Raw genomic sequence first — 12,045 nt, 5'->3', positions numbered from 1 at the left:
GTGCCATCTCCGGTCATTGAAACCTCTGCCTCCCAGGCTCAAGCCATCATCCTACCCCAGCCTCCCAAGTAGCTTGGACTATAGGCACATGCCATTATTCCCGGCTAATTTTTGTATTTTTTGTAGAGACAGGGTTTTGCCATGTTGCTCATGCTGGTCTCCAACTTGTGAACCCACCTCGGCCTCTCAGAGTGCTGGGATTACAGACATGAGCCACCAGGGCAGACCTTATTTTTTTTCAGACAAGGTCTCACCCTGTTGCCCAGGCCAAAGTGCAGTGGCATGATCACAGATGACTGCAGCCTCAACCTCCCAGGCTCCTGCAATCCTCCCACCTCAGCCACCTGAGTAGCTGGCACTATAGATGTACACCACCACATCCAACTAATTCTTCAATTTTTGAAGAGACAGAGTTGTTATGTTGCCTAGGCTGGTCTTTAACTACTTGCCTTAAGTGATCTGCCCACCTCAGCCTACCCAAGTGCTGGGATACAAGTATAAGCCACCACACCCCACCTTGAACACTTTTAACCAAGATTTTCAGTTTCAAATGTAACAAAAACATTTTTTAACTAAAACATTTATTGAACAAATATGAATAAAAATGATGATTTTCTTATATTCTAGGATATTTAAGAAATCTCAGTCTGGGCGCAGTGGCTCACGCCTGTAATCCCAGCACTTTAGGAGGCTGAGGAGGGCAGATCACCAGGGCAAGAGCTCAAAACCAGCCTGGCCAACATGGTGAAACCCTGTCTCTACTAAAGATACTAAAAAAATTACCCAAGCGTGGTGGCATATGCCTGTAATCCCAACTACTCAGGAGGCTGAGGCAGGAGAATCACTTGAACCTGGGAGGTGGAAGTTGCAGTGAACCAAGATTGCACCACCGCACTCTAGCCTGGGCGACAGGGCGAGACTGCCTAAAAAAAAGAAATCTCGAAACATGTTACTATAGAAATGTCTGGGCCGGGCCCAGTGGCTCACGCCTGTAATCCCAGAACTTTGGGAGGCCAAGGCGGGCGGATCATGAGGTCAAGAGATTGATACCAGCCTGGCCAACATGGTGAAACCCCATCTCTACTAAAAATACAAAAATTAGCTGGGTGTGGTGGCATGCACCTGTAGTCCCAGCTACTCTGGAGGCAGAGGCAGGAGAATCGCCTGAACCTGGGAGGCAGAGCGGAGATTGCAATAAGCTGAGATTGTACCACTGCACTCCAGCCTGGTGATAGAGTGAGACTTTGTCTCAAAAAAAAAAAAAAAAAGAACTGTGCAGGGCTGTGGCACAGAAACTAGTCACTTATAGCCATTCTTGGGTAACAGAACCTGATTAACAGAGAGTCCTTGCTGCCAGATGAAGCAGGCCCCAACCCAACCCCAGAAAACAAATCAAGATTGATCTAAATAAGTAAGTCAGATGTCTTCTTTGATATTCCTCTTCGTCAGTGATTGTTCTAGGTACGGGCATATAGCTCAGTTTGAGCCAATGAGTTATGTAGCAAAGTCAGCTGGGAGGTCTTTTGTTCCCAGAAAACTTTGTCAGAGTGTTTTGTCTCACTCAACCCATTGTTTCTTCTTCTTCAGAAAACTGGTGTATACCCTGGGGTTATGGCAGCCATCCTAACATCATGAAGAAATGAAAGCATGAGAAAAGATAAAAAGTAGCTACACAACACTATTCTCAGATTTGCTCATTAAGTAAATAAATGCTCTTGTAATTTAAGTGACTGTTTTCTGTGATCGTCAAGTAATTCTAGCCAACGCAAAAAGGTCCTTCTCTTTTCCAAGACCAAAACTTACTATTTATTCACTGTGTAGCCTTGTGCCACCAGACCTCTTTTCCCATACATCTAAATAAAAACTCTATACTGCACTGTCTTACTTGCTGTTGTATCCAAATAATTATCAAAATGTAACAGATGTTCACAAAATGATCACTGAATGAATGAGTTAGCAGCACATTTTCAATTTTCATGAAAGTCAAATTCATGGCCGGGTGAGGTGGCTCATGCCTCTGATCCCAGCACTTTGGGAAGCCGAGACAGGAGGATGGCTTGAGGTCAGGAGTTTGAGACCAGCCTGGTCAACATGGCAAAACCCCGTCTCGACGGGGTAATTTTTGTAAAAATACAAAAATAAGCTAGGCATGGTGGCACATGTCTGTAACCCCAGCTACTCCAGAAGCTGAGTTGGGACAATCGCTTGAATGTGGGAGGCTGCAGTGAGCTGAGACTGCACCACTGCACTCCAGCCTGGGCCAGTCTTCACTCTTCACAGAGTGAAGACTTTGTCTCATAAAAAGGAAGTCAAATTCATGAATATCAAGAATCTAACATGAGGCCTACATTTCTCCATCTTGCCCGTAAGTATAACCTAAAAAGCCATCTAAAGCTTTACAGAAATCTCTAGAGACCTTAAGCACAGCATCACTCTGATTGATATACCAGTCTTACCACTAAGAAAGAGAAGTCAACAGTCCTGTACTGGTCAATTAACTCACCGCAATCATACTGGATGAGTCTCAAGTCGGGGAACTGGGTGCGCATGTTACAGACAATACGGTGCAGAGGACGAGCCCGGGGCCAGAGCTCAGAGGCCAATTGCTCGTGGAAGGCTGCCTGACGTGGGGCCAGCCAAGGAGGTGGGTGGCAGGCATGCAGGGAAGGGGGAGGTGCCTCCACAGGAGGCATGACAAAGATGAACCTGTGAAAGAAGGCAGGCAGTGTAAAAGATGGGACTCTGAAATGCCCCAGAAGTTAACACCTTCACCAGCCCTAAGCACTACATCCACCCTGAAGCCCCAAGACCCACTCCCCATTTGCACTTAGTCCTGCCAACCTCTCAATGATTTCTGACAGCTGGTCTAGTCGCTGCTGGGGAAACAGTACAGCCCGGTGGGCAGCCTCAGTATAAGTCCAAAAGGTGGGGTGGCTGGGGCCAGGAGAACGAGGGCCAATGGGGCTGGCAACAGGTTGGGGCAGGGTACAGAAATCCAGGACTTCAGCCCCATACACGGGTGCCAGGGCCCCATGAGCCTCACTAAGTTGGAAAATCCGTTCCAGGCGTTCAGACCGCTGCCGCTTCCGCTTTTCCTCCAGGGAGTCCTGGGGATGAGAGAAAAACAGAAAAAGCAATCAGCACCCTCAGAATCCACATCAAACCCTGACAGTTCCCAGACAGAAATAAATATATAGAAACCATGAGAGCCAAAAATACAATATGATTTTTGTAGTTTAAGTTATCAATGAGAACTATTCCTTTCCCAACGTTCAGTAACTTCTCTGCAAGAGAAAACTGATCTTTCCTTGCATGCTATCAGAGCAGAATGACTGAATATTAAAAATTAAGACCTACAATTCCAACTGGTTTATAGAATAGACGATTTGTGGACATTTCCTATGTAACACTCAACTCCAGGACTAATTTATCTTCTTGTGATGATTCCATAATTATTAGAAGCCTTCTTCAAATCATTGGCCAGGATAAACAGAGGCCAATCAAATCCAGAGCAGGTTTCTGCCAAGGGCCAGACTAGAATGGAGTGGAATAGGAAGAACAGCTAACCAGACATCCAGGTCTCATCACTTTGAGAGAGAAAATGGGCAACCTGGCAGTGAAGAGACCTGGATGAATGACTCTGACCCAATCCTTTTTCATCTCTGTGCTTGCAGCTTCACAGTATATAATACCACCTAACTTTTCTTTCTATCACTTATTATGCCTGTAGTTACACATTTGTATGATTGACTAACATCTATCTACAAAATGGTAGGCCCCATATAACATGAATTGTGTCTTGCTCACTATAATCACCCAGTAATTAGCACAATTTAGCTCTCAATACATTTATCTGTTAACAAAATGAATAAAATGAGGGAGACTAGACCCCAGGAGATAATTGTGAATAGTAGTGTCCCAAATCTCCCTTCCTAACTGCTACCAAGTTTCACCTCTTGGCTTGAAGTGCTCGAAGTGAGTGAAAAAAGGTATCCTAGGAGAGAGAAAAACCAATAGACTCAAAGAGCTAGTTCCTTTTGAGGCTAGCTCTCAACAGCAGCAAGAGAGAAAATCTGGCCAGGCGCAGTGGCTCAAGCCTATAATTCCAGCACTTTGGGAGGCCTAGGCGGATTGCTTAAGCTCCTGTTCAAGACCAGTTTGGGCAACATGGCAAAACCCCATGTCTACAAAATATACAAACAAGTGCAGTGGCTCACGCTTGTAATCCTAGTACTTTAGGAGGTTGAGGTGGGTGGATCATGAGGTCAAGAGATCAAGACCATCCTGGCCAACATGGTGAAACCCCATCTCTGCTAAAAAATACAAAAAAATTAACTGGGTGTGGTGGCGCGTGCCTATAGTCCCAGCTACTCAGGAGGCTGAGGGAGAAGAATCACTTGAACTGCAAAGGCGGAGGTTGCAGTAAGCTGATATCGTTCCCTGCAGTCCAGCCTGGCAACGGAGCAAGACTTATCTCAAAAAAAACAAAAAACAAAAAACAAGCAGCCTGGCAGGGTGGCATGCGCCTGCAGTCCCACCTACTTGGAGGGCTGAGATGGGAAGATCACTTAAGCCCAGGAGTCGCAGTGAGCGGAGACAGTGCTACTATACTCCAGCCTGGGTGACAAAGTGAGACACTGTCTCAAAAAAAAAAAAAAAAAAAAAAAGAATATTTGTAAACCATACATCTGAGAAAGCATCTATAGCCAGAATATATAAAGAACTCTTACAACTCAATGATAAAGACAACCCATTTTAAAAGGGCAGAAGAACTGAACAGATATTTCTTCAAAGATACACAAATAGCCAACATGGTATTTCAACCACATGAAATAAAGCTCAACATTAGCCAACAGAAAAATTCAAATGAAAACCATAATGAAATACTACTACACACCCAGCAGGATGGCTATAATCAAAATAAGTATTGACATGCCAGGCATGGTGGCTCACAGCTGTAATCCCAGCACTTTGGGAGGCTGAGGCAGACAGATCACTCAAGGTCAGGAATTCGAGATCAGCATGGCAAAGATGGTGAAACCCCATCTCTACTAAAAATACAAAAAAATCTGGCCAGGCACGGTGGCTAACGTCTATAGTCCCAGCACTCTGGGAGGCCAAGGCAAGTGGATCATCTGAGGTCAGGAGTTTGAGACCAGCGTGGCTAACCAGCTACTAAAAATACAAAAAAATCTGGCTTGGCATGCCTGTAGTCCCAGCTACTCCAGAGGCTAACACAGGAGAATCATTTGAGCCTAGGAGACAGAGGTTGCAGTGAGCCAAGATGCTGTCACTATTCTCCAGCCTGGGCAACAGAGCAAGACTCTATCTCAAAAATAAAATAAAATTAAAATACAAAAAAAAATTAGCTGGACACAGTGGTGCAACTGTAATCCCAGCTACGAGGGAGACTGAGGTAGGGTCACTTGAACCTGGGAGGCAGAGGTTGCAGTGAGCCAAGATCATGCCAACGCACTCCAACCTGGGTGACAGAGTGAGACTCCTAAAAAAAAAGTATTAGTTCAAAAGTAGAGAAAGTGGAATCCTCACAGACTGCTGATGGTAATGTCAAATGCCGCAGCCACTTTGGAAAAGTCTGGCAGTTCCTTAAACACTTAAAACTTAGTTACAATATAACCCAGCAATTATTCTCCTCAGTTAACAGAAACTGAAAACATCTGTCCATACAAAAACTTGTACATGAAATGTTCACAGCAGCATTGTTCACAATAGCCATAAAGCAGAAGTAACACACGTTTCCATCAACTCAAGGAAGGAAGGTCAGAGCTCATATGGTATCCATACAATATCATTCAACATAAAAAGAAATGAAGTACTGATATATGTTATAACAGAATAAACGTCAAAGAACATTACTCTAAGAGGAAAATGCCGGTCACAATGGACCATACATTATACATTATGACTCCATAGGCAAAACTAGAGAAACGAGTACAACAGTAGTCATTCAGGAGGGATGGAGGGGTTGGGGAATGCTCTTTAACAGGGTTAGTGTTTCTTTTGGGGGCATGGAAGGATTCTAAGTTGATTGTGTTGATGATTGTGTAACTCTATAAATATATTAAAAAGCTACTGTACAGTTTATGGCCAGGCGTGGGGTGGCTCACACCTATAATCCCAGCATTTTGGGAGGCGAAGATGGGAGGATCACTTGAGGTCAAGAGTTTGAAACCAGCCTGGTCAACACTGTGAGACCCTCATCTCTATTTAAAAAAAAAAAAAAGAGCTATTTTACAGTTTAAATGGGTAGATTGCACAGCATATGATTTATAGCTCAAACTGTTTAAAAATAAGTGACAAAAAACTATTCTCTACTTGCAGAGCAATCAAAATTCAACCTATCATCCAACATTGGGAGGGAAAAATTCAGCAGACTACAGATTGCCACCCTTGGCTTTTCTCCTTCTACTCTCTACTTCCAACTGGCCAGGACCAACCTGGCAGTATCAGGTAAAGACCAAAGGTGGAGTCAATGGCACTGGTGGAGGGTGGGGGAGTAGGCATGAAGCAGAGTAAGCAGCAGCTCTGACGACAGTGAGGAAAAGCCAGTGGGTTTGGAAGGACCTACTGGACCTTCCTTCTCCTTCGTTCTGGGTTAAAATGAACTGTGAGTTTGACTCAAAACACACAGACATGGGCCTATATATAGAGTACAGGAAAAAAAGATACCAGAAATCATAAAAGGGACAAAGAAGAGTTCCTTTTACTGCCCACTTATTACCATGCAAGTTAAATAATGGGAAAAGATTGCAACAAGATCTTAATTTTTTAAAAAAAATGGGAAAAGATGACTGTCAGGGTCAGAGGCTCATGATCCTTAGTGAATTATATTCTACAGTGTCATCTACCCCCTTAGAAGTTCAAATACTTGGCAGTGATGGCTTTAGCAACTGAGAAGTCTTCCTGTCCCTGAGGACTGCCTCTTGTAGAGAAGAGGAGAAAGTAATGAAGTCAGCACATCTGTGTTCCTGTGAATTGTGTAACCTCTAGAACATCATTTAGTAGGCTAGTTTCCTCATCTGTAAAATGGAGCAGTTGCATGCCAACACTAAACTCATAAAGCAAGCAAGAACTAAAGAGACCACTGGTAATCAAAAGGTCTTCTGATTAATACTTGCAAAAGCACATTTTGCCCTCAATGACCCCACTGAGAAATCCCATGGATTATTACTCCCACTTTACAGGTAAGGGTACACACCCAGGGAAAAGAAGGGACTTGTCCAAATATCACTCAAGTACTTGGTCCATAACATTAAGCTTTGTAATTCACCAGGTTAAATGTGACATTTGTTCCATCCACCTTACCAACACACATAAGAAACTCAACTTCCTGATCCTTCTTCAAGAAGTAAAACTTACCAGATAGAAAGGGGAACGAGGTGGTGGGGGGAGTTGGCGTCGAGGCCGGGGGCCACCAAACGAGGTAGCAGTGGAGGGAGGGCTGGGGGGACCAGAGCGCAATGTCAGTGTGTCAGGCTCATCCTTTGAAACAGGCAGCCGGGATACCATGGTGACAGGCAAGGGAGTGGCACCAGATGCCGAAACCACAAGGGAAGATGCCTGGGAAGCTGGGGACTGTGTAGAGGCTGGGGCCAGCGCCAAGGTCTGAGCTGCAGCCGGGCCCAGGGTAGGAATGGGGGCAGGGCTCAAAGTCAGTGTCTGCACTGAAGCTGGGGCCAGGAGTGAAGCAGTTGACGATGCTGGAGCCAAAGTCAGCGTGTGAGCCGGGGTTGGGCCCATCGGAGAAGCTGGAGCCAGAGACAGCGTCTGAGTTGGACCCAGAGGTGGTCCTGGTGCCAAAGACAGTGTCTGGGCTGGAGTTGGTACCAGGGATGATGCTGGGGTCAATGACAATGTCTGAGTTGGAAAGGGTCCCTGGGAGTTCCCCGTTCCCACAGAGAGTGTCTGAGACAGAGATGAGCCTCCAAGAGTGGGTGCTAAAGCTGGGGGTAGGGCCAGTGTCTGCGTAGAAGCTGGGCTCGGGAGAGGTGATGGAACTGGGGCTGGTAGCATAGTTTGAGTTGATGATGGAGCCAACACAGGGGTTGGAGCTGGTACCGGTGAAGCTGAGGCTAAAGGGTTTCCTGGAGTAGATGATGGAGCCATAACTGGAACTGAAGTCTGCGACGAAGCCAGGACAGGAGCAGGACCTGGCGATGGTGCCAGGACTGGAAGAGGAGCCAGAGGAGGAGCCGGAGGAGCCAGAATTGCTGTCTGTGGAGCCGCCATAGGAGCCAGAGGGGTGGCTAGAGCCTGAGATGCAGAAGATGCTGGAGCCAGAAGGGAAGCCTGAGCTGGAGCTGGATTTGGTGCTGCCGGAAAAGGATTGGCCAGAGCTGAAGCTGGCACCAGGACCGGTGAGCATGCTGGGGGCACAGCTGAGTTCAACCCTGGAACATGTGAAGAGGTGGGAGCCAACAATAGAGAGTGACCAGGTGTCTGAGATGAAGACAGGGACGGAGCTGTGGCCAAACCTAGAGTCAAGGCTGATGCTGATGGGGAAGCCCCAGCTGGTGCCAAGGAGGGAGGTCCAGGAGCTGCTGGGACAACTGGTGCCAGTGGTGGAGTCACATTGGTCAACAGAGCTGGGCCCGAAGCCGAAACAGGCAAGGGGGTTGACATGGGGATGGTGAGTGGAGCTGAGGCCGGGGCAGGATGGGTGGTGGGGACAGAGATGGGGAGTGAAGATGACACTGGAACTGAGACCGTAGAGGACACAGGACTAGCAAGGGGAGAAGAGTTGGGAACTGGCATTGGAGAAGAGGCTGGCACAGGGAGTGAGGATGGCACATGGAGAGGAGAAGAGATGGTCAAAGGGGCAGCTCCGGGGGTTGACGCTGTGGAGAAAGAAGATGAGTTAGCCCCAGAATTATTTTCCTGACCCTGTCTACTACCCTGTCCCACCTTTTCCTGACCCCCAACCTTCCCATTTGACAGCAAGCATTCACTCCTACAACATGAAGTCAAAGATCCAAGTAATCTGACAATTTTAGATTTTCTTCCCCTCTAAGATTCCAACAAATGTATCTTGAAATTAGGTCAGGGCTCAGCCAACCCAGTTCTGGGGCCCACTGCAAATCAAGGCAGTATGCTGATATGAAGAGACCTGTACTTAACTAAGAAACCTTCAGGCTATGTCATCTCATCTCCATTCCAGGTAAATATTTCTGGCCTCAGCCACCTGGACTCACCACTGATTTCAGGTGAAGGACTGTGGACCAGCTTGAGAAGAGGCCTCACCAGAGTAGGTGTGGGCATGGGGGTTCGGGCAGTACCCAGACTAGGTGTGGGTAGCCGGCCAGGGGTTAACGTGGGGCGTGGAGTCAACACAGCTGGAAGCCCAGAGCTCGGAGGCCGGGGTGCTGGGGCCAACGGAGGAACAGGAGTCAGTCCATCCCGAGGGGCTTGTCTCACTACAATCTTCACCACGCCTGTATTATTCACCATGGTTGGTGGCACTGCAAGAGGAAGCTACACTGAGAGGAAGGCAGAAAAGAAACAAGAGACCCAAAGGATGGAAGAAGTCCAGGGGCAGGAGAAGGTGGCAGACAGATATTGGAGATACTTGCAAGAAAAAACAACACTGTGGGAAGGCTGGACAGACAGTAGCCCAGAGCATGCCTGGAAGGACCAAGGCCAACAAGGGCTAAGTAGGAAGGCCAGGAGCCTCACCCTGGTTAGCAGCAAGCGGAAGGCTGAGGCCAGTGGGGGCAGGGGTGGTGCTGGGGGTCGAAGAAGGCAGCACAGAGACAGGGGTAGGACCAGGGGTCGGGGCCACGGCCTGGATGAGGGCCACATGGGCAGGCTGGCTGATGAGGTGGTGCTGCCCCCCTGCTGACACGAGATGCACCACATTCCCTGGGTTAAGGGAAGAGAGAAAGAAAGAGAGAAGCAGCTATCAGCCTGAGGAGGGCAGAGGCAAGGCAAGAAGAGAGGGAAAGAACAGAGACGAAATAAATTCTCTAGAATGACCTCTTCCCTATCTTTATGAAAGATCCCTCCAACTATGCCCTTTGGCCCCACCCACCAAAAGCTTGGGAAAGAAACATAAAGGCTGACATCTAAAAAACTCACAAAAACAGAGACAAGGAAGAGGAGGAAAAAGGCAGGACAGGGGGTGGGTTTTACCTACTTTGCAGCGGGCGGGGCTGCCCCACAGCAAGCTGGCGCACCTGGGCACCAGTCAAAGTCAGCTTGTTGCCCTGGATTTGGAAGGTGAGAGGTTTGCTTCCCCCTGCATTAGCCACTGGACGTTGTGCCAATGAGGCTAACTGCCCGATGCTGACCACTTCACCTGCTAAAAAACAGAGAAGATGACCTTATTGTACACAAGGCTCATCCTGCTCAACACCACTTCATAGACCCCATGAAGCACACCTCTCAAGTGTCCAGTTCAAACAACCAAACCTTTCCCACAATTTACCATGCCCCCAACAAACTCAGCCTCCACCTACTCCTTCCAATCTCCTTTATGTCCTCTAACACGGCCTGCCACCAGACTGAGCTAATCATCAGCCTCTCTGCTCTACACTGCCCTTTTATCCCAAGTATTTTTCTACTGCTAGGCTTACCACTATTTATTCATCTATGTATAATCTCCCTGTGTCAATTCCTTAAGGGTTCTTAATTATGATTTAACAATGTCTGGCATAATAACTAACATGTGTTAGTTGCTTAAATTTTTTTTGAGACAGGGTCTTGCTCATAATTACAGTGGTGCAGGCACGGCTCACTACAGCCTCCAAAATCCTGTCACAAGCAATCCTCCCATCTTGGCCTTCCAAAGCACTGAGATTATAGGCATGAGCCATCATGCCTGACCCAAGCTGCCTAAAATCTGATGCTCTCATGGTCCTGAGCTTTCCTCCCATCTCAAATCCCTCACCAGAGCCCTGGGAACTTACAGGGCAGGCGAGCCTGCATATCGGGAGATAGAATGAGGCGCTGTGGTGCAGGAGTCGGAGCTGGCACTGCTGTAGTGGTAGCAGTTGCTGTAGTGGTAGAGGTGGTGGTGGCAGCAGCAGGAGGGAAGGTGTAGCCTGGTGGCACTGTCAGGGGCTTCAACAGGCTAGAGGAGCCTGGAGGTGGGGCTGGGCTCAGGCGAACTGGGGCAGGTGGTGTTGGCTTTAGGGACAAGGTTGGCGTGGGAGGCCGTGAGGTCCCACTGAGGACCCCCAGGGGGGATGGCAACACTGCAGACACAAAGCAAATACCTGTCAGATATACCCTGACTAAAGTCTTAGCCTGGTCCCAGAAGCCTCCATACTTCCTTCCAACCCATCAAATATATTAGATCCCTGTCCCCAACCCAGCTCCTCAAACCCTTTAATTTCACTACTTCTTCCCCCGTCTGAACAACCTTTCTGAAGCACCGTGCGTCATCCTTAGCTCCCTTTCAACTCACCCTGAGGGAGAGAACCACTGTTGGGCTGCAGTGGAGGCAAGAGGACAGGGCCAGGAGGCCGAGACGCAGGAATAAGCGGGGGCCCAGTAGGTGAGGCTGAAACCATCAGTGGTGCTGGCAGCACTGGGGGGGTTGGGCCAGGGGTAGGCTGGGCTGAGAGCTCAGGACCTGGAGGGGGTCGAACTGGGACAGGGCCCAGGGGCGTCCGTGGGTTGTTCACCACCACCACTGTCCGGCCTTCTTGCTTAGGTACTGGCTGTAGCATCCTAAGAGGAAAAATTAAGGGAGTGGGTAGGGAGAGAAGAAGAATAAGAAAATCAAAGAAAGAAGAAAATGAAGCCGAGAAACATTATAAAAGCAAAGGAAAGGCAAGAGACCCAAAAGAAAAAGAGGGTTAGGAATTTGAGATAACAGAAACCAACAGAGAAAAAGGGAGAAAAAGTGACAAACACGAAAGCCCATCCCAGTACCCTCTTCCAGTTATTCTCTCCCTGATTCCCTACACATTTGCACCCAATTCCAGCCATGCATCCAACTCTTTTCTTCCTACCCCAGATCCCCTCCAGCCAGCTTTCAGCCATTTATTCTAGGAATCATCCCCTCATTCCTTAGTCCTTATA

At 47.8% G+C, this 12,045-nt stretch overlaps 1 protein-coding gene across 6 annotated transcripts in view; it reads right to left on the bottom strand.

Annotated features, from left to right (window-relative positions):
- SRCAP (Snf2 related CREBBP activator protein) overlaps positions 1-12,045 on the bottom strand; it is a 42,656-nt gene that overhangs the window by 7,453 nt on the left and 23,158 nt on the right. For 4 of the 6 annotated variants that reach the window (XM_078345161.1, XM_035267420.3, XM_017978866.4 and 1 more), the window contains 8 exons: positions 11,426-11,691; positions 10,926-11,213; positions 10,154-10,318; positions 9,694-9,879; positions 9,213-9,479; positions 7,381-8,858; positions 2,842-3,107; positions 2,504-2,706 (listed from right to left, as the gene is read on the bottom strand). In XM_078345161.1, the coding sequence (XP_078201287.1) occupies positions 2,504-2,706; positions 2,842-3,107; positions 7,381-8,858; positions 9,213-9,479; positions 9,694-9,879; positions 10,154-10,318; positions 10,926-11,213; positions 11,426-11,691 (3,119 nt within the window). The remainder of the gene's footprint in view (positions 1-2,503; positions 2,707-2,841; positions 3,108-7,380; positions 8,859-9,212; positions 9,480-9,693; positions 9,880-10,153; positions 10,319-10,925; positions 11,214-11,425; positions 11,692-12,045) is intronic. The other 2 variants (XM_035267421.3, XM_035267422.3) reach the window with 1 other exon arrangement.

This window comes from Callithrix jacchus, chromosome 12 (assembly GCF_049354715.1).
Source record: "Callithrix jacchus isolate 240 chromosome 12, calJac240_pri, whole genome shotgun sequence".
In the NCBI taxonomy this organism is placed as follows: domain Eukaryota; kingdom Metazoa; phylum Chordata; class Mammalia; order Primates; family Cebidae; genus Callithrix; species Callithrix jacchus.
The sequence above is the reverse complement of the archived record's forward strand: the minus strand, read 5'-3'. Positions and strand labels throughout refer to the sequence as shown.